Source organism: Larimichthys crocea, chromosome XV, assembly GCF_000972845.2.
Source record: "Larimichthys crocea isolate SSNF chromosome XV, L_crocea_2.0, whole genome shotgun sequence".
NCBI classification, from domain to species: Eukaryota; Metazoa; Chordata; class Actinopteri; family Sciaenidae; genus Larimichthys; species Larimichthys crocea.
Window position 1 is genome coordinate 9,559,123 of NC_040025.1, and position 17,586 is coordinate 9,576,708.

General features: G+C 40.0%; 3 protein-coding genes and 1 non-coding gene across 5 annotated transcripts; 3 read left to right on the forward strand and 1 right to left on the reverse strand.

Moving 5' to 3' along the window:
• Positions 1-2,502: 2,502 nt before the first annotated feature.
• Positions 2,503-6,692, forward strand: dnajc5aa (DnaJ (Hsp40) homolog, subfamily C, member 5aa). Of its 2 annotated transcripts, none has more exons than XM_010748743.3 (5): positions 2,503-2,680; positions 3,508-3,636; positions 3,726-3,939; positions 4,004-4,175; positions 4,262-6,692. In XM_010748743.3, the coding sequence occupies exons 2-5, from the start codon at positions 3,527-3,529 to the stop codon at positions 4,366-4,368; spliced, it is 603 nt and encodes a 200-aa protein (XP_010747045.1). In that variant the 5' UTR covers positions 2,503-2,680; positions 3,508-3,526; the 3' UTR covers positions 4,369-6,692. The 2 variants fall into 2 exon arrangements, with proteins under 2 accessions (XP_010747045.1, XP_010747046.1); XM_010748744.3 differs by having other exon boundaries at positions 2,512-2,680; positions 4,265-6,692.
• Positions 6,693-8,839: 2,147 nt separating this feature from the next.
• LOC104933330 (tumor protein D54-like) lies at positions 8,840-14,287 on the forward strand. Its single transcript, XM_019278860.2, has 9 exons — positions 8,840-8,940; positions 10,488-10,603; positions 10,703-10,851; positions 11,102-11,149; positions 11,511-11,612; positions 12,903-12,929; positions 13,660-13,695; positions 13,811-13,859; positions 13,944-14,287. The coding sequence occupies exons 1-9, from the start codon at positions 8,928-8,930 to the stop codon at positions 14,016-14,018; spliced, it is 615 nt and encodes a 204-aa protein (XP_019134405.1). The 5' UTR covers positions 8,840-8,927; the 3' UTR covers positions 14,019-14,287.
• An 881-nt stretch (positions 14,288-15,168) lies between these two features.
• On the reverse strand, positions 15,169-15,240 carry trnae-cuc (transfer RNA glutamic acid (anticodon CUC)). Its single transcript has one exon. It is a non-coding gene; the product is annotated as a tRNA-Glu (tRNA).
• A 401-nt stretch (positions 15,241-15,641) lies between these two features.
• Positions 15,642-17,586, forward strand: ppdpfa (pancreatic progenitor cell differentiation and proliferation factor a). The gene is made up of 5 exons (XM_010748745.3): positions 15,642-15,811; positions 16,661-16,763; positions 16,885-16,962; positions 17,069-17,162; positions 17,255-17,586. The coding sequence occupies exons 2-5, from the start codon at positions 16,709-16,711 to the stop codon at positions 17,385-17,387; spliced, it is 360 nt and encodes a 119-aa protein (XP_010747047.1). The 5' UTR covers positions 15,642-15,811; positions 16,661-16,708; the 3' UTR covers positions 17,388-17,586.

A 17,586-nucleotide genomic window follows, 5' to 3' on the forward strand; every position in this document is an offset into this window, starting at 1 on the left:
TTATGCAGATATTTTAACTCCAAAGTATTAAAAATACAATAAGTATAGAGGATTCTTTAGCTCAAGGGTACAAAATATTGCACACTACACGGTCTGTATGTAGTGTGAGAAGACATAGCAAGAAAATCACCAATACTTCTCTGTATGTGACAAAATCTGGTATAATTATAAAGATGTTGTAAAAGACAAGGCACTCTTCTTTCAGGGGCCCCCTTGATGGTTCCCGGCCCCGAGGCATCTGCCCTACTTTTCTTGTGGATTATCTAGGCGTGACACCCCAGTTGGTAACTTGTCCCACTCAAAAAGTGTCCGTCAGATGTTTGATAACAGCTGAAAGATTAGACACACAGACAAATGGTTATGTCAGGGTGGAATCATCTGCCCAGTATTGTATAGTAAATCATGGGAGCAGTACTTTTTGTAGCTATTGCTACAAGCTCAGTGTGAGATTAGTTTCTATGGAAATACAACACACAAACTAGCACATCATCCGTATGATAGACATTTAACTGATGGAACAGTACACGATGACATGTAGCGATATACTGCATATTTATATGTCAGTGGTGTTAGATTATTTACATACTGATTACTGCTGTTACACTGCATACGCAAAAAGACGTAAATGCAAATGAGAATTAACACTCATACCAATGATGGAAATTATGTTTACACTCTTAAGGACTATATTTCACACCTTCATCTTGCCTGTTAACACTGTATACCTCTACTCTACTAACATTAATTTCTTGTACTGCAGAATTCATATGTAAAATCAGTCATAGAGAGAGTAGTCTAATGCATTTGATGAAGGTGAGGGTGATGTGAGGAGATTGCAATGCAGCGATTACAACTCTAGATGCAACTAAATTCCACACACTGGACCATTAATGGTGTGAACCGTTAATTTAACTTTTTTTTTAAATGTTTTTACGGCAGTGATTTGTGATTTCTGGGCCACAACATTTCACTTCCTAGAGTTGCCTGGCAACTACTCAGGGCCAAGAAATTCTGCTTGTTCGACACAAAAGTCACGTAAATACGGCAAACTGTCAAACTGTAGTAGCATGAAAATATTGAATGTAAATTTAACTTAATGGTTGGTTTTGTTACCACCACCATCTGTAAACATACATGTCTCATTAATGCATGTTACTAACTAAACTTCTTCCCCAGAGTTTCTGTGCTCTCTCTCGTCCAGCAGGTTCTCGTGGATCGTGGCTGCTGCTGTGATCCTGCATGACGTCCACTAGACATATTACTACTGTCATTATTGTTACCATATCTCCATTACAGTTTATAGTTAGTTAATATTTGCTGCTGTGATCCTGCATGACGTCCACTACATATATTATTACTGTCATTATTGTTACCATATCTCCATTACAGTTTATAGTTAGTTAATAATTTGCTGCTGCTGTGGTCCTGCATGACGTCCACTACATATATTATTACTGTCATTATTGCTACCATATCTCCATTAGTTTATAGTTAGTTAATAATTTGCTGCTGCTGTGCATCTGTGTCTCTATCACAGGTTCCACTGCTACTGTAATCATTTTATCATTCATTATAATTGTACAATATGTTTCTGTTGATTTGTCCTGTACACATAACATCTTTTGCACGTCTGTCCATCCTGGGAGAGGGATCCCTCCTCTGTGGCTCTTCCTGAGGTTTCTTCCACCTTTTTTCCCTGTTAAAATATTTTTTTGTGGGCAAGTTTTTCCTCACTCGAACCGAGGGTCTAAGAACAGAGGGTGTCACTCCCTGTACAGATTGCAAAGCCCTGCGAGGCAAATGTACTTTGTGACTTTGGGCTATACAAATAAAATTTGATTTGATTTGATATATGTAATGACCTTGTCAGCTGTGTCTGAACTCTAGTGTTCCTGTTTCAGCATAGATCTGTAAACTCCAGAACACAGAAAAAGGAGATTAACTACTATCAGCGACTAAGCAAAAATATGATGCCCTGAGGCCTCAGAAAAGCTTTAACAAATAAATTAAACAACAGACACTTTTGTTCAGTCACTAACCCCTCTGAAGAGGTCAACACCAGAATGTGAAGAGGGAATAACAGTAGGCTACGATTCAGTGGGCTCCATCCACCATTAAGAGATATTGGACACAGTCGAACTTCTGATTTGATTTGATTTGATTTTGTTACCATTTGACAAAGCTAAGCTCGCTCTTTCCTCCTTGTTTCCAGTCAGGGGTCCTTGGGCTGAAAAAGGTTGAAGACCCCTGCTATAAAATGATATTGATCTCCTGAACTCTCCAACAGAGAGAATATGTGGAACCTTTCCTTTAAGTCTATTTAATCAGTGCTAAGTGCTCTTAAGTAACTATGTCCCGCTTGAGATTATATTACTTTCTGTGACTGTATAAGCACATTTCTTCCAACAGTGTGCAGCAGTGCTGTAGCTGCACTTTGCCTCTCCGAGCATCCATCCCAGCGCGGCCGTGAACGCGCACGTCGGGTCGGCCGTAGGGTGTTTGGGAAGGGGGGTGGAGGTGGGAGGAGCCAGCGTACTGCTGCAGCTGTCCATGGTTGCGTAGTGGGAACCAGAGAGGGTCCGGGTACGTGCGAGATGCAGCCATAGTCACGCTCCACTGTCTTAACATTATAACCTGCCGGGGATCGTTAGTTCTGCAGCGCATCAGAGCCGACTGAAAGGTGAGCTTAAAAACTACATTTCCATCTTTTATCCATCTCTCGAAAACACTTCCCCCTTGCCCTTGAAAAATTACTGCTGACGATCCATCCCCACTGTCTTGCATCAAGAACAGGCCAGGAAGCAAACCAACATGGATGCTGTGCGCTATAGCAGTGCTTGATGATGATGCTGCTTGCACAGAGATTATGCATCCCCAGCATCGTATTCTCTGAGTTTAATCCTCCTTATAGACGAAATGACAACGGGATGCGATGCGTATTAAAAAGGAAATTTAACACCTGCTTGAACTCAACAGATAGGATTTGGTAAAAAAAAATAATTATATAAATAAGCCACACAGGGCTTCAGTGCCTATTCACTTGTGTCATGGCTTTATTTTACTTGCAGCATCAGTTTGCAGCATGGTTTGGCTGAATGCATGTCACTTACTGATTTACTCACAGCAGCAGAGGCAGTCAGTACCCCTGCCAAGATGTCATAGTTACTGTATTATCATGGAGAAATGTTGGTGCAGTTACACTGAAAAAAGAAAGAGTGCTTAAATGCACCGTGTTGCATTCACGGCTCTCGTCTTCCCACCTCCGCCCCACATAGCTCTTACAGGACAGTTGTTTTTAATGGAGACAGACAGACCAGCTGTTGCCTGCAGTCAGGAGGATTCAATCACACAGGCCTCACTTCACTTCCAGGCCTGATTTTTTTTTTTTTTTTTTTTTTTGCACAGATGTATAAACAGGTTATCTTCACAGATAGGTCCCCCTATGTTTGCACGACATGCAGCCTGAGCAGTTTAATTTAATTTCATTTTCTGTTTCTGCGCCCCCAGTTTGTGGACGTGAGACATCATGGCTGAACAGCAGAGGCAGCGCTCTCTGTCCACCGCCGGTGAGTCTCTCTACCATGTGTTGGGAGTCGAGAAAGTGGCCACGACGGATGATATTAAGAGATCTTACAGGTGAGGAACCCCTCTGTGACTTCGCCTACATTGCCAAATTACCACAGAAATGCATGAGGTGGTTATTGTATTGTCGGCTTTCCACACAGGAAACTGGCGTTGAAGTTCCACCCTGACAAGAATCCTGACAATCCAGAGGCAGCTGATAAGTTCAAGGAGATCAACAACGCTCATGCAATCCTGAACGACCCCACAAAGCGTAATATTTACGACAAATATGGCTCCCTGGGTCTATATGTGGCTGAGCAGTTTGGAGAGGAGAACGTCAACACTTACTTTGTCCTTTCAAGCTGGTGGGCGAAGGTAAGACCGATTGTTATTTGTGGTTTCTTTCTTCTTGTTGTCTTACTCTTCACGTGCCTTGCAGGCTCTGTTTGTATTCTGCGGCCTGGCCACCGGCTGCTACTTCTGTTGCTGCCTGTGCTGCTGCTGTAACTGCTGCTGTGGAAAATGTAAACCACGGCCTCGAGAGGGCCAGGACCAGGAATTTTATGTGTCCCCCGAGGACCTGGAGGCTCAGCTGCAGTCTGACGAAAGAGGTAAGACCGGATCACCTGTATGTATCGCCGACACTTCCCCCACGTCGAATTCACAGGATGCACTGAAAATGTCTCTGTTTGTCAAGTAGAGGCTGGAGGTGACCCTATAATGCTGCAACCATCAGCCACAGAGACGACCCAGTTAACAGCGGATGGGCACCACTCCTACCACACTGACACCGGCTTCAACTAACCGTCTGTACCCTCCGTCAAATCCTGGCCTGCGGCCCTGCCTGCTTCCCTGCTCCACCTCAGCGAGATGAAAGAAAAAGGGGCAATCCATCTTTCCTCTTCAGAACGAGAGCCATGCAGGAGGAGAGGGACTAGTAAGCATGGCCCATGAAAGGAACTATTGAAGTCACATCCCCTTACACACCCTTCCCTGATTGGTCCACAACTTATTTAACCCCCCCTTGTCCCTCCAAGTACGAGAAGAAAAGAGAAACAACTCGATTGTTTCATTTTTATTTCTTCTTTTGTATTTCTTGGCCTTTAACCACACACAGATCGCCTAACCCACTGTCCCTCTCCTACATTTTGCATCATGGTGTAGCATGCACAGTTTATAAAACATGGTCTCCAGGTTTTATTTCATGTTTAGCGACATTTTTACTTTGCAAGACTCATAATGTAGTACGTGCAATATGTTCAAACGAATACAGTTCATAATGGAGGAGGAGGAGGAGGAGGAGGCGGCGGCGTTTACGTGATATTTTATGCTAAAGGAGAGGAGAGCCATGGCTCAGGGAGGTGCTGGTTAGAGTTTGCAGAGGTAGTCGGTGCCATCGTTAAACCTTCACTTACAGAGTTGTCATGTATTAGTGCAATTTTTCCACTTCCTCTTTGTAACCAGTACTGTTTCATTGTCAGACCTCCAGTCCAACGTCTCTGGCACTGCTTGTCTAGCTCCCCTTTTCACTTTGATCATGAGGTTGTTAAGGCGCACAGCTTTATTTGCAGACATCGCTTCATGAATGCCTGCTGACATAACATTCCCACGTTAGTTATTAATTAGTATCGGCTTGTCCTTTCCTCTCTGCCTCAGCTTTATTTCAGCTCATTCTTGCAGGATAGAGACGTCTCTCCTGTCTCTCCCTGCAGCACTGAACAGGTCGTCAAGGTAACTTTTATGTCGATTCATGATTTCTCTTATTATGCATCTGTGTTGATCCGTTCTCCTCAGCCAAACTTAACAGGAAATTATGTTTTTTTCATAGTTTTTTCTACCTGATTTGTCACAGATCCATAAATTAGAAGCATTAAAATCATCTAGTTTACATGTTTTATTCGTCTAAAGTTTGGCAAAGTATCTAGACTCTTGGAAAATGATGATGGATTTCTGCAGTTTAGTTTTTGTGTGTTTGTTCACATCATTGACACTGAAATATATTTATTTCATCTAATTACTGCAGATATTTTGGATTACTTATTGATCTATATGAAGCCAAGGAGCTCCAGCAGGTAATCTAGCCGGCTCTGATCAGAGCTGTTCATAGGTAGAAATTACAGCAGCTCTGGTTCAGAGGGTGACATGTTTTTAAACTCTGAGCTGTCTTGAATATGTTCGATAGTTAGTGTCATGTGGAAAAAAAAGAAAACATGTTTCACTCTCTTCATAGCTGGGAAATAAAGCTGACTACAGAGCAGCCACATGGGGATATTTTAAGTAGTGTGAAATCTTGATTTTCATCATGTTTTTAGTCCTTGTGTTTTGAAGTCTGATGACATTTCGTCCGATGCTGTGATCGTTTATCATTGTCAACCTTTTTGAATCCATGTAGAGTAAGAAGCTCGTACGGCATATCATCCGTGAGCCAGTGCTACAGGCAGCTCCGAGTGAAAACAAGATTTTTTCATACTACTGAATTTGCCACACATTTATTGCCATAAATTGCCATGAACATCTTTGCCACTTCGTCAGTTTCATAACTGCTAAAATAATGTGTTTTAAATGGTTTACAAATTGGTGAGCTCCTGTCGCCCACCCTCTGCTATTAACGGTATGGATGTTGACCTCTGTGGCCCTTGTATGATGTTTCCTGTAACCTTTGATGAAACATAGATGTTCCTGTCATGGCTTTTTCATTGAGATACTGAAAAATGCTACTGTAAATGTTCTAAGTTGAATGCACTGTGTGTTTAAAGAAAAGAAAAAAACTATAATGGATCAATGATCAGGAAATTACTCCATAAAAAGACAACATAGTATACAGTATAGTGTAACTATAGTGAAATGGTTATATGATGCATTTTCTGAATTTTATTTATTTCATACTTGTTTCAAATGATGATTGGCTATAATTTTAACTGGTATGGTGTTGTAATAATGTAACCATTACATTTTTAGCAAGGAATGGTTTAATGGTTAAGGTTGCTTGTACATACACTTGGCCCATATAAAGTATAAACCTTAACGTTTATGTTGTAGCATGGTAATTGTGTGTCTGGAAGAAAACAAGTGGATCATTGATCTGATTTGCTGTTGTTGAATAAATGTTCCTGAACATTGTGTCCTCATCAGATTTTTGGATTTATGAAGCCTACAGTGGTTTATGTTCAACACAAAAACACAAATAAGTCATATACTGTATAACATATAATAAACACAAATAAGTCTTATAAGACTGACATGATCTGCACACAAATATACAACTCATACCTGGTTGATCACTCATGAATGTTAAAAACATTAACAAATATGGATTTAATAGAAATCTTAAATAATTAATGAATTTAACTGTTCCAATTCATATTATGACAAGAGCCACTCAACTGAGTAAAGAGAAGTGACTGTCCACTATCACTTTAAGACATGAAGGTCAGTCAGTGCAGAAAATCTCAAGAACACTGGACGTATCCTTAAGTGCAGTCGCTGTCAAATGATTTGATGAAACTGGCTCTGTCCCAGCAGAGGAAGGCCAAGAGTTTTCCTCTGCAGCAGAGCATAAGTTGATTACAGCCTCAGAAATCAACAATCAACCGGACCTTCAGATTAGAGCCCACATAAAACGTTTCACAGAGTTCAGACGTTGCAGACACGTCTCAACATCAACTGTTCAGACATGTGGATCAGACATTCATGGTCGAATGTCTGCAAAGGACAACAAGATAAACAAGGAGTGGGCGTTAGACCAGTAGAAATCTGTACTTTGGTCTGATTTTTGGTCCCACCTGTGGTGTCTTTGTGAGACAGAAAAGGTGATCGGATGGTATCTACATGTGTGGTTCCCACCGTGAAGCACAAAGAAGGAGTTATGCGATGATGAGGAGGTGCTTGGCTGCTGACACTGCTGGTGATTTATTCAAAATTCAAGGCACACTTAACCAAACATGGCTACCACAGCATTCTGCATGACATGGTTTTCAGTGTAACAGTACACTAACAGCCACAGAAAACTGAAGTCTTAGAGGAGATTCATCAGTCTGCAGTGTGGTGACATGTCCTACCAGCAGATGGAGACTTTCAGTCTTTCACTTGTTGTGACACGTTAAGTTACACACATTAAAAAGAATAAACTGGATTTTATTTGACTCACTTTATCTAAATCCAGTAGTCCTGCTGTAAAAAACACTACATTTATAGAGAGATGAATATGATTTATGTAGCAGGTTGTTTTATGTACATGAGGTAGGTGGATAGTACAGTTTGAACAGCAGGAGTAGATTGTGTATAAGTGATTATATTTACATGTTTAAGGAACAAAAACTAAATTTACACAGTGAAAATAGACAATTGATAGCTTACAGGTACAGTGGATGTTGAGACAGAGAGTTATTGCACAGGGATTGTATGTTAATACAAATCTTAAATAATTTATTAACTTAACTGACTTGCTTAGGTTAAAATGTGGTGCTAAACATATTTACATGTATTTTTTATTTACACTGCATTAATTAATAAGATTCTTACGCTACTATTACATCTCTAAGATCTAAAATACACAGTCAGTGACAGAGGAAGTCTTTAGAAACTTTACTCATCCGTCCTCTTTCTGTAGTCGAAGTGTGAAAGTCATTTTCTCCATAATGTGGACAGGGTTGATTAAGTTAATAAGAAAGGTGATGGTGGGAGGTTTCCTCTGGAGCATTTTGTAATAGCTTTTTTTTTTACTAGCAGATCTTCAAAGGGTATGAGTTGCTCCTACTGAGGCCTTTAGGAATATTTCCAAGGTACATAAAGAGATGGTCTGCTGAAACCAATCCACGCTCCCCACAGCAGGGGTGCTGAGGCCCACTAAATTCTGATTTTTGGTTGGGGGGTAATAAAGAAATGTGCCAGATTTTTCCTGCAGAAATCCCTTCAGAACAGGAAATATTAAAAAAAAATATATTCTTCCATGTAAAGTCCTGCATTGTTACAAAGTAAAAGTATGTAAGAATAATCAGGAACATGTAATGTGGCTTAATGTTTAATGCTGCTTGTACATGCACTTATATAAAGTCTAAACCTGAACATTTATGTTGTAACGTGGAGTCTGGACCATAAATATGATCTGCTATTGTTTTTAAATAAATGTATTAGTTTATAATTAATTGCAAATAATTAATGTACATTATTCATAAAATGGCATTTATTGGTAATTGGTACTTTCAGGACTGCAGGACTTTTACATGTAAGAGTATTTCTATTTTTACAGTGTGTGTGTGTGTGTGTGTGTGTGTGTGTGTGTGTGTGTGTGTGTGTGTGTGTGTCAGCTGAGCTCATTGGACAGGGTTTACACCGTAACACAGTCCGGAGTGAAAGTGGCAGCAATGAACCGACCAGGTAAGACTGTATAACACTATTTAATATTTATATATATTATTCTATATATTATATATTATATATTATATATAACACGTGTCTCTGTCAGCTTTGTGTTTATATTGTGTTTAAGCTGCTGATGACGTGTGCAACAGGTTAGCTCCGTTAGCCGCTTAGCTTCAGTTCAGCACGTAGGACAGCTCCGGTCCGTAACGTTATATTAACGTTACTTTAACGTTATATTAACGTTACTTTAACGTTAATATAACGTTACTTTAACGTTATATCCACTGAAATCTAACAACTAACAACATATAACAACACGTTGGTAAACGTTGCTTATATGACTTACTTATCTATCTGATATTTGTATAAAATTATATTTATCTATTCATATTTTATAGTGATATATATATATATGTATATATATATATACTGTATATACTTGGTCCTATTTATTTGTGTATGTTCTCCTGTAATTTATTTATTTACACTGTACAAATAATTATAATTATTATTATTTAATGTTATATCCACTGAAATCTAAAACTAACAATATATAACAACATTCTTGTATATATATAGGCACTTGTACAGTCTAATGTGTTCCAAAACAACAGTTCAGCCATAAATTCTGCCTTTACAAAGATAATATAATGTTTTATTGACACTGTCAGAGAGAGGGGGTCATTTAACCAGGCTACAAGTTTATTATTGAGGTTTTGTTAAACTGGACTGCATTATATTCAAAAGGTGTTAGAGGGCCATAATATTAGAAACACCTCTTAAAATAAAGCACTCCTGTACGGTAACACCACCCACTATGACCTCAATAATAAACTTAAAATACAGTTATTAATCTCTCAGACAGTGTGAACAAAAACTGAAACATTACAAGCTTTGTAAAAGCAGGATTTATGGCAGAAGGGCTGTATTGAAGTGTACACAATGAAGAGGTTGGTGAGTGAGTGCTATGCATCTTAGAATAATGCTACACACCATGCGTGTACACAGCACATTATAAAACATGCACATCCGTATTTCTGAGTACTTTCCTTATCCACTTTATGTATTTGAGCTGCCGTAACAAGTGAAATTCAATAAAGGGATCAATAAAGTCTACTACTTGTCTAAATGTTAAATAACTGTCTGCCAGTTACTGTGTAGTAACGTAGTGACATGACAGGACACAGCACAATATGATTTTGTGTATGTATCCACCACAGGGTTATTTTGATTTGATTAGAGAGTAACACAGAATAACAAATATTGCTTTTGTAGTCACACAGACAGAAATGAGCCACACTGGGCACTGTAGTTTATTTTGAATCAGACCCACCTACTTCGTCCTGGTGGGCTTTGAGTGCTACAGACAGAGCAGGGAGGACGGACTAACGTGTTATTGGTTTTGGTTCTTTCATTTACAGCAGGAAAAGTGTAAAATAATCACTGTTTTTTAAAGGTGTAAGCATTTTTTTTCAAGTGATACTCCCTACCTGAAATGTAATATCAAACATTCACCTCCTACTTACTTATAAACAACATTTGTCTGATGTTTATTCTTAAAGGTTTTGGTGGGGCTTCATCGTCCCTGAGCTTCTCCTCGAGGGTAACAGAAAACGGATGCTCACCCTCAGATCTAACAGAGGAGGACTTGGACGGTTTACGGATTGAACTTTCACAGGTGATGCAGCTTTTCACCACAATATATATATATATATATATGTTGAACATCTGCTTGCTGTTGTTTCTCTATTTATTAACCTGATTTGGTGTTTCATAGATGGAGGATGAAATTCAGACCTTGCGACAGGTGCTGTTGGTCAAAGAAAAATGTGCAGCAGACATCCGGAGGCAGCTCGGTATGAGTCCACTCAATAACCTCAAACAGAACCTGTCCAAAGGCTGGCAGGACGTCCAGACTTCAGGCCCGTAAGTTGCATGTTTACAAGTGAAGCTTTGGTTGTTGCATTAAATATTAGTCTAAAAATGCCACCACACAACTCCATCGTCTAAGCTGCTTTAAGACACGTATCCTCTTCACTTGCACATGCATTGTCTGTGTGTGACACGGTTACATAACCGTGGACAACACACTCATGACTTCTGACTGTCGTGGTCTCTTGTCTTAAGTTGACGTAATAATCTGTCATCTTGTGCACGCTCTTGCTCTTCGTTTCAGATATCTCACAGCCTCTGCCACTTTGGACGACATCAGTCACTCTGACATGTGAGTGTCGTTCATCATGTTTACATCCCAGAAACACATTTTGTTCTGAGGTTTAATGGTGCAGCGGTTTCCCAACATTTGCAATCTGTGCTCACATGTTAAAGAGGGATCTCTGCTAACAAACAAGTGATGGGATTTTGCAGGTCAAATAGGATCGGTGCCCCGTTAATAGCCTTACAGCCTGACTTAGCACAAGGAGCAGTAGCATTAACAGGCAACGGCAGGAGTAGCCTGAAGTGTTTGTCTGAAAGCCAGATGGACTGTTGCTATTTGGCGTGTATGTGAACTGTTTTCTGCGCTCTCCTGTGTGTATCACATGTGTGTTGGCAGTGTTCTGACTTCTTCTTCTTTCTACCTGTAGCTATGTGAGGACACGCCAGGGTCTCTCCCATGCAGGCCAGGTGACATCATCTGCACTGTCCAATATGGGCATGGTCATCACCAGGAGAGTGGCAGAGATGAGGTACCCTCACAAGTCGCCTGGCTTCCACAAGAGATATGCACGATTAGTCAACTAGTCAATTAAACGTTGCTATCCTCGCTGGGTGACACCAGAAATACTAGTCAGGTTAAAGCAACACTGCTTATGATCAAAAACTAGTGAAAACAAGTGCAACAACACAAGACAGCTCCTGTTCTAGCACAACACCCGCTCCATTCTCAGTCAGCTTTCGCCTGTGCTCCAGGACCTAAACCGTCTCTTTCTGGTGGTCCAAAACACTAACACTGAGCAGTTGGTGGACATCAGAGGGAAAAACAGAAAACATTTTCTCCATAAAATAAGTTCCAGTTTTACCAAAATCAGTCACATAGTTGGTATTACGTACACTTTTGTGGGTGACCAAACCCTCCCCAAGCTAATGCCTGCACTGTTGTACAGGATCTTTGACCCTCTTTAGAAGATAGAAGTTTAGTAAAACTTCAAATTCTATTAAGCGGGCATGACAGTGATCTCTCCCTTCGTCTTCTTCATAAGCATTCAGAGGAAGATATTCCCATATGTTTCCCGTTTCATGTTTACTGACATTTAAATGGCGATAATGTAACAAATGCAAACAAACAAATGTCTGTAACAGGAAATACTGGAGTATCTAACTTAACTGAGTAACTTGTTCCTACATTCCTAGCTCCTACCTCCTAAAGTTTAATCATTGTCCAATTTTATTTGCTCAGTAACGAGTCCTAGCAAACCAAAATTAACAGAAAACATTAGCTTTAGAGGGTAGTTTGTTGTTTTCTGTGATACACATTTGGCACAATACAAACATGAAACTCTGCATGTTAATAGTGTAGAAGCTACCATTGAGGGGCCTGGTTGGAAAGTCTGTCTTTGGCTAATTCAGCCCGGCAGATGGACAGGCAGGAGACCAACAGAGAGTCACCACAAGTGGACAACGTGTCCAAAGGATGCTTCACAAATATAAACGAGTATTACAAAACCATGTTTGTCTCTCAAAGGATGCAATGTCAGAGCACATTTATTATCTTATATGTTTGATATTATATATTTAACAAAGGTTTAGATACAAACAACTTGCTCTGTGAAGCTTTTAAAGTTCACATGGGATGTATGTTTTAAAGTTAACCTAGAAAGCCTCCCTGTCTTGTTTTTGTTTGTTTGTTTAGCCTGTAAGCAACCATAATCCAATCACACCAGTACAGCTGGACATCAGCAGCAGTAGCTGATAAGTTGTTCTCATCCATTTGGAAACAGAGGCTGACGTTATCTGTGTGTCTGTCTTTATCTCAACAGAGCTCTGCCTCTCCCGAGCCCGCCACGGTAAGATCTGTGAGACTGAACTGAGCTCATTGTTCTGAAGCTCAGTGGTCTGAAGAGTGTTTTTAATGAAGCCCAGTGTGTGTGTGTGTGTATAACCAGAACAGAAGTCAACTCTAAAGTAGAATATAGTTACTTTAAATTGAGTTTCGTCTTTGTGCTAACAAAAAAAGTAGGGATGGAATAATTTGTCGAAAAACCCAGACCTGAGGCGGGCCGACTGACGCCTGGTTGCTCAAACAAGCCACCTGTAACGGCGCCTGTCAATCAAAGCAGCCACGCTGTTAATTCTGCATAACTTTAAGCCTTAGTATAATTTGAACGGGTGAGTTCTATATAAATTCAGACTCAGTACAGTTGTCATGAACGGGGAAATTAGCCTGTTTTTTGTACCAGGCTGTAAACATGTTTATTTCTGCTGTGAAGTTGGACATTTTAACATGGGGACTTATGGAGACTGACTCTGTTCTGCAGCCAACTTCAAATTCAAGGAACTGCAGTTTTTGGCACAGCCACAGAGGTTGCCACTTGGTTTTTGTACATTTTGACATGGGGCTTTGGTACATTGTTATAGGTACTTTCCAAAGAATAAACAATTATTTCCCTCAGTCCTAAAAATAAGTGACAGATTAATCAGTAATAAAACAACATACTAGTTGCAAAAATATAAAATGTTACTTTTAATGCTCTTTTAACTGCCTTTTTTCTTCTGCTTCTTCAATGTGACACCCAGCACCCTGAGCCACAACATGAGTGTACCGTCTATGAGGTAAAACACTGTGAATACTGGTGACTACAATCCCTGATATTTACTGTTTAGCGCTGTATTTATGTGGTTTAACGATCATCACACGTGTTCTGTGTAATTTCACGTTTCTCCGTAGACATTCTTCCACGTTCAAGTCTTTTGAAGACATGGTTGGCAGTGTGAAGGTGAGTTTGTTAAAACAGCGGGGCACATATCGCACACAGTGTTCTAATATGTGTATTGACCTGTTTCCTGTCTGGATCACACAGGACAAGGTGACAGGAAGTCCGTCGAATAATGCTGACTCGTTTGGGTTTGAAAGAAAATCACGTCACAGGACATGAGATGGATCCTCATTATTTTTCATATCTTGAAAAGTTATGAAAGAATGTTATGTTGTTCCTCTGTGTGTGTGAGTTATTTCTGACTCTTGTATTAATACAGTACTACTAATAGAATATATGAAATGTAAAAGGGTTTTGTAGAAATAGTCTTTTAATATGATAATATGTTGTAATTCTGCTACATTTAAGAGTTATTTATTTTTTTGTTATTTACAGTGAGTGCAGTAAACACATCTTCTCAAATCAATTAAATTACTTAAAATATGCATTGAATTAACAAAATATCAAAGTATCAAGTATTTTTGTACTAGATTTTTCAATTAAAAGTCAATTTGAATGGTCTGTGGTCTTTTGTCACTGGTGGTCACACTAGTAAATCAGATTGGTGCTCTTAATTAAATATCTTTGCCATTTGTGAAAGACTATTTCTACAAAATAGAGGCTACTTGCAGTTGTAACCTTATTTTATATTGAGCCTTTGGGTGGTGCTAGAGACTTCAAATGTATCATAAAGTTTTGTTTTGCTACATGGAAACTAGATGCAAATCTCCCTGCTACAGTGCCTAATCCATTTGTACTTTCATGAAAAGCATTAGGTTTAAGGTTAAACTTTATTGTCAATGAAAGTCAGTTGTAGCCACCTCCACAAAAGATGTGTACTTGAATTATAGTAGGAAAAAAAGATAAACAGTTACATAGAGTATATATGTACACATATACAACAAAAATATACGTACAACATGGGCAATATCAGTGTAGAGAAAATAACCATTTCATAAACAAGTTTTACATTTGATTTCAGGTTTATTGCCAAGTTGGTTTCCACATAAAAGAAATTTGTCTTGGTGTTTTGGTGCATAACAAACATGAAGTAAAAAATATAGGGAAGATAAAAAGCAATAAGAAAAGAACATCTTAATATATGTGCAATATATTTGTAAACATGAAAAGAGCTGTACAGTTTTGTGTGTCACCAAATAGTGTGCATGAGTTCAGGGTCTGCTATCTGACTCATCACTTCAAAACAAGCAGCTTTTGACATGTCGAAAGCGAAGGTCGTGAGAAAAGCTTCTTGCTAATTATAACCAAACTACTGTAGTTGAACAAAAGCGGATTAAAAGCAATGAAGAAAGGGCAAGAAAGGAACTCGTTCCCTGACCGGGAATCGAACCCGGGCCGCGGCGGTGAGAGCGCCGAATCCTAACCACTAGACCACCAGGGAGAGATGCTGCAGTAATCAACGGCTTCAAACTTAAACTAAGACATGCACAAATGTTTGATTTCGGACCATAGTGGGGCTGAAAACTCGTCGAACTTCTGTCTTTCTTAATTTAAATGTCACTTCAGATTAAAAAACAACTTTTGTCACACTATAAACTCACTATAACCGTTACCGACTGACAACACCGAGCTGTCACGAGCGGGTTAACCGACTAAGCAGCTCACTCATTCCGTGTGACGTCACCGAGTTCCAGTTCTAACCGAACTGAACAACAGCACGTTCCGTGTCCTCGAGACGTCCCCGCTGGCCACGCCCACTGACCACGCCCCCTCCTCCCACCGTTGCCGTACAACAGCAGCAGCGGCAGCACGCGCCGTGGACAGACCCCTATAAAAGCCAGAGGTCCTTCGCACTGTCGAGTCATTCAACAGCAGATTGACCGAGCGCGGTCAACGCAGAGAGTTCATCCATTCAAATGGGCCATTGTAACAACTAGCCACCTCTTCTACCTCAAGCCATCCGCACCTTACAACCGCACCTGGTGCCAACCAACAGCATCCTAATCTTTAAGGTAAGTTTTGTGACGTTGAAAGTTACTTTTACACCAATATTTCAGAACAGAGGTGTCTTTCTGCTCACATTTGACACCTTCACACCATTACTATACTATACAGGAATGTGATGTGATTGTTAAGATACCTGCCCACATGTAGTAAAAACTTGTCACTGGGCAAAATTTCCATTTGACCATTGTGTCAGTGTGTGTTTATGCGTCAGCTGCTGTTTTTATTCAGTGTATTTGTCAGCTCCTTAAAATCCCCAAAGCCATCTGCTGCTCACCTGGAGTTAAGCTTTACAGCCTTCAACTGGTTCACAGGCTGATAAGCATAGTCTACTTTCAAATATTATGAACTACAAATAATATGTTTATTCTTGTGTATTTTTAAATATTAAACACATTTTGCTGCATTATATAAAAAGTTAAGTGTCATTTTATTTTTGACATAGAGCCCTGGACTCATCTTTTTGCCAGGTCATGCAGCCATGCACAGGGCTATCAGTTCAGCTCTGGATATACAGCTGAAATATACTATGACACATTCATACTTTATGGTTATTTGAGTCATGGGAAACCAGATTCAAGAGGCAGCTGCTTCTGCTTTATCACTTCGCTGTGAAGATCTGTAGACAGGAATGTAGCACAGAGGCCACGCAGCAAACATGCTGTCAATGTCAGATGTGTTTTCACACCCCGTATCTATAAGTCTGGGCGGTATCTTTGCACAAGCTGAAGTCTTGTGCTCTTTAGAACAATTCAATTATATTATTCTAATTATATTTGGTGATACGAAATGATATCACAGCAGCCGTTTTGTCACTTTATTTTCAGCCTAATAATACCCGTCTGTCTCCTTTCCAGGTTACCATTTTCCATCTTCGAGCGGTTTTCCACCTAAGGTCGGAGAAAATGGCAGCAATTCCATCAAGTGGCTCCCTCATCGCCACCCATGATTACTATAGAAGTGAGTCAGACGTGACCTATATGCATTTATATTGAGTTCATTTCATTTTTTCTTTTTTTGTCTTTGATAAGATATACTTGAGTTTTTACTAAAATGACGTCTGCTTATGTCTTTCTTCAAGGGCGTCTCGGGTCCGCCTCCAGCAGCAGCTCCTGTGGCAGTGCAGAGTACACAGGGGAGGTCATTCCACACCATCCAGGTACTAAAATAAGGTTTTATTTCTTATATTTCATGAATATTTTTATAAGTGTAAGAAAGTGAATTTTCAAGCAGCTTGAGTCCAACGTTCATTTTGTGCTTCGCAGGACTTCCAAGGCAGGATTCCGGTCACTGGTGGACTTCATTCTTCTTCGCAAAACCGAACCAGCCCGGCATGCAGAACGGATCTGAAAATCACAAGTGAGTATCCTAACATGTGAACATAACACGTGGTTAATCAGGTGCATTCGCCCTCCATCGTTTGGTTCTAATGTTATTTTTTTGTGTTGCAGAAACGGAACCTACACAGTGGCCAACGGTCAGGTGACCTGCATCGCCAGAGAAATGGTTTTAAAAAGACAACTCAGTGAAAGCAGCGAAAACGGAAAGTCCGAACCGACGAGCCCTCCACCAACTTCCTCCTAGACTCCATTCCCTGCCACCGTCCTGCCGCCTGTTTGTTCACCCTCGCACCTCCTTCGCCGCCAGCTTGCCATCCATCACGCAGAGATGGACATGGAGATGTTGGCGGTGATGATGATGGTGCTTGTTACCTTTTAGTCTTTGGAGTTTGCTTTTCATATTTGCTTGTATGTATAGTATCTTTTTATTATGACCAAAAGTT

What these genes read in the sequence shown, in the direction of transcription:
- dnajc5aa (XM_010748743.3), top strand. Translation starts at nt 3,527, where the DNA reads ATGGCTGAACAGCAGAGGCAGCGCTCTCTGTCCACCGCCGGTGAGTCT. An exon ending in GATATTAAGAGATCTTACAG is followed by an intron (nt 3,637 to 3,725) that starts GTGAGGAACCCC and finishes CTTTCCACACAG; the next exon opens with GAAACTGGCGTTGAAGTTCC. An exon ending in TTTCAAGCTGGTGGGCGAAG is followed by an intron (nt 3,940 to 4,003) that starts GTAAGACCGATT and finishes CGTGCCTTGCAG; the next exon opens with GCTCTGTTTGTATTCTGCGG.
- LOC104933330 (XM_019278860.2), top strand. An exon ending in TACGGATTGAACTTTCACAG is followed by an intron (nt 10,604 to 10,702) that starts GTGATGCAGCTT and finishes GGTGTTTCATAG; the next exon opens with ATGGAGGATGAAATTCAGAC. An exon ending in AGGAGAGTGGCAGAGATGAG is followed by an intron (nt 11,613 to 12,902) that starts GTACCCTCACAA and finishes TTATCTCAACAG; the next exon opens with AGCTCTGCCTCTCCCGAGCC.
- ppdpfa (XM_010748745.3), top strand. Translation starts at nt 16,709, where the DNA reads ATGGCAGCAATTCCATCAAGTGGCTCCCTCATCGCCACCCATGATTAC. An exon ending in GGTCATTCCACACCATCCAG is followed by an intron (nt 16,963 to 17,068) that starts GTACTAAAATAA and finishes TGTGCTTCGCAG; the next exon opens with GACTTCCAAGGCAGGATTCC. An exon ending in AACGGATCTGAAAATCACAA is followed by an intron (nt 17,163 to 17,254) that starts GTGAGTATCCTA and finishes TTTGTGTTGCAG; the next exon opens with AAACGGAACCTACACAGTGG.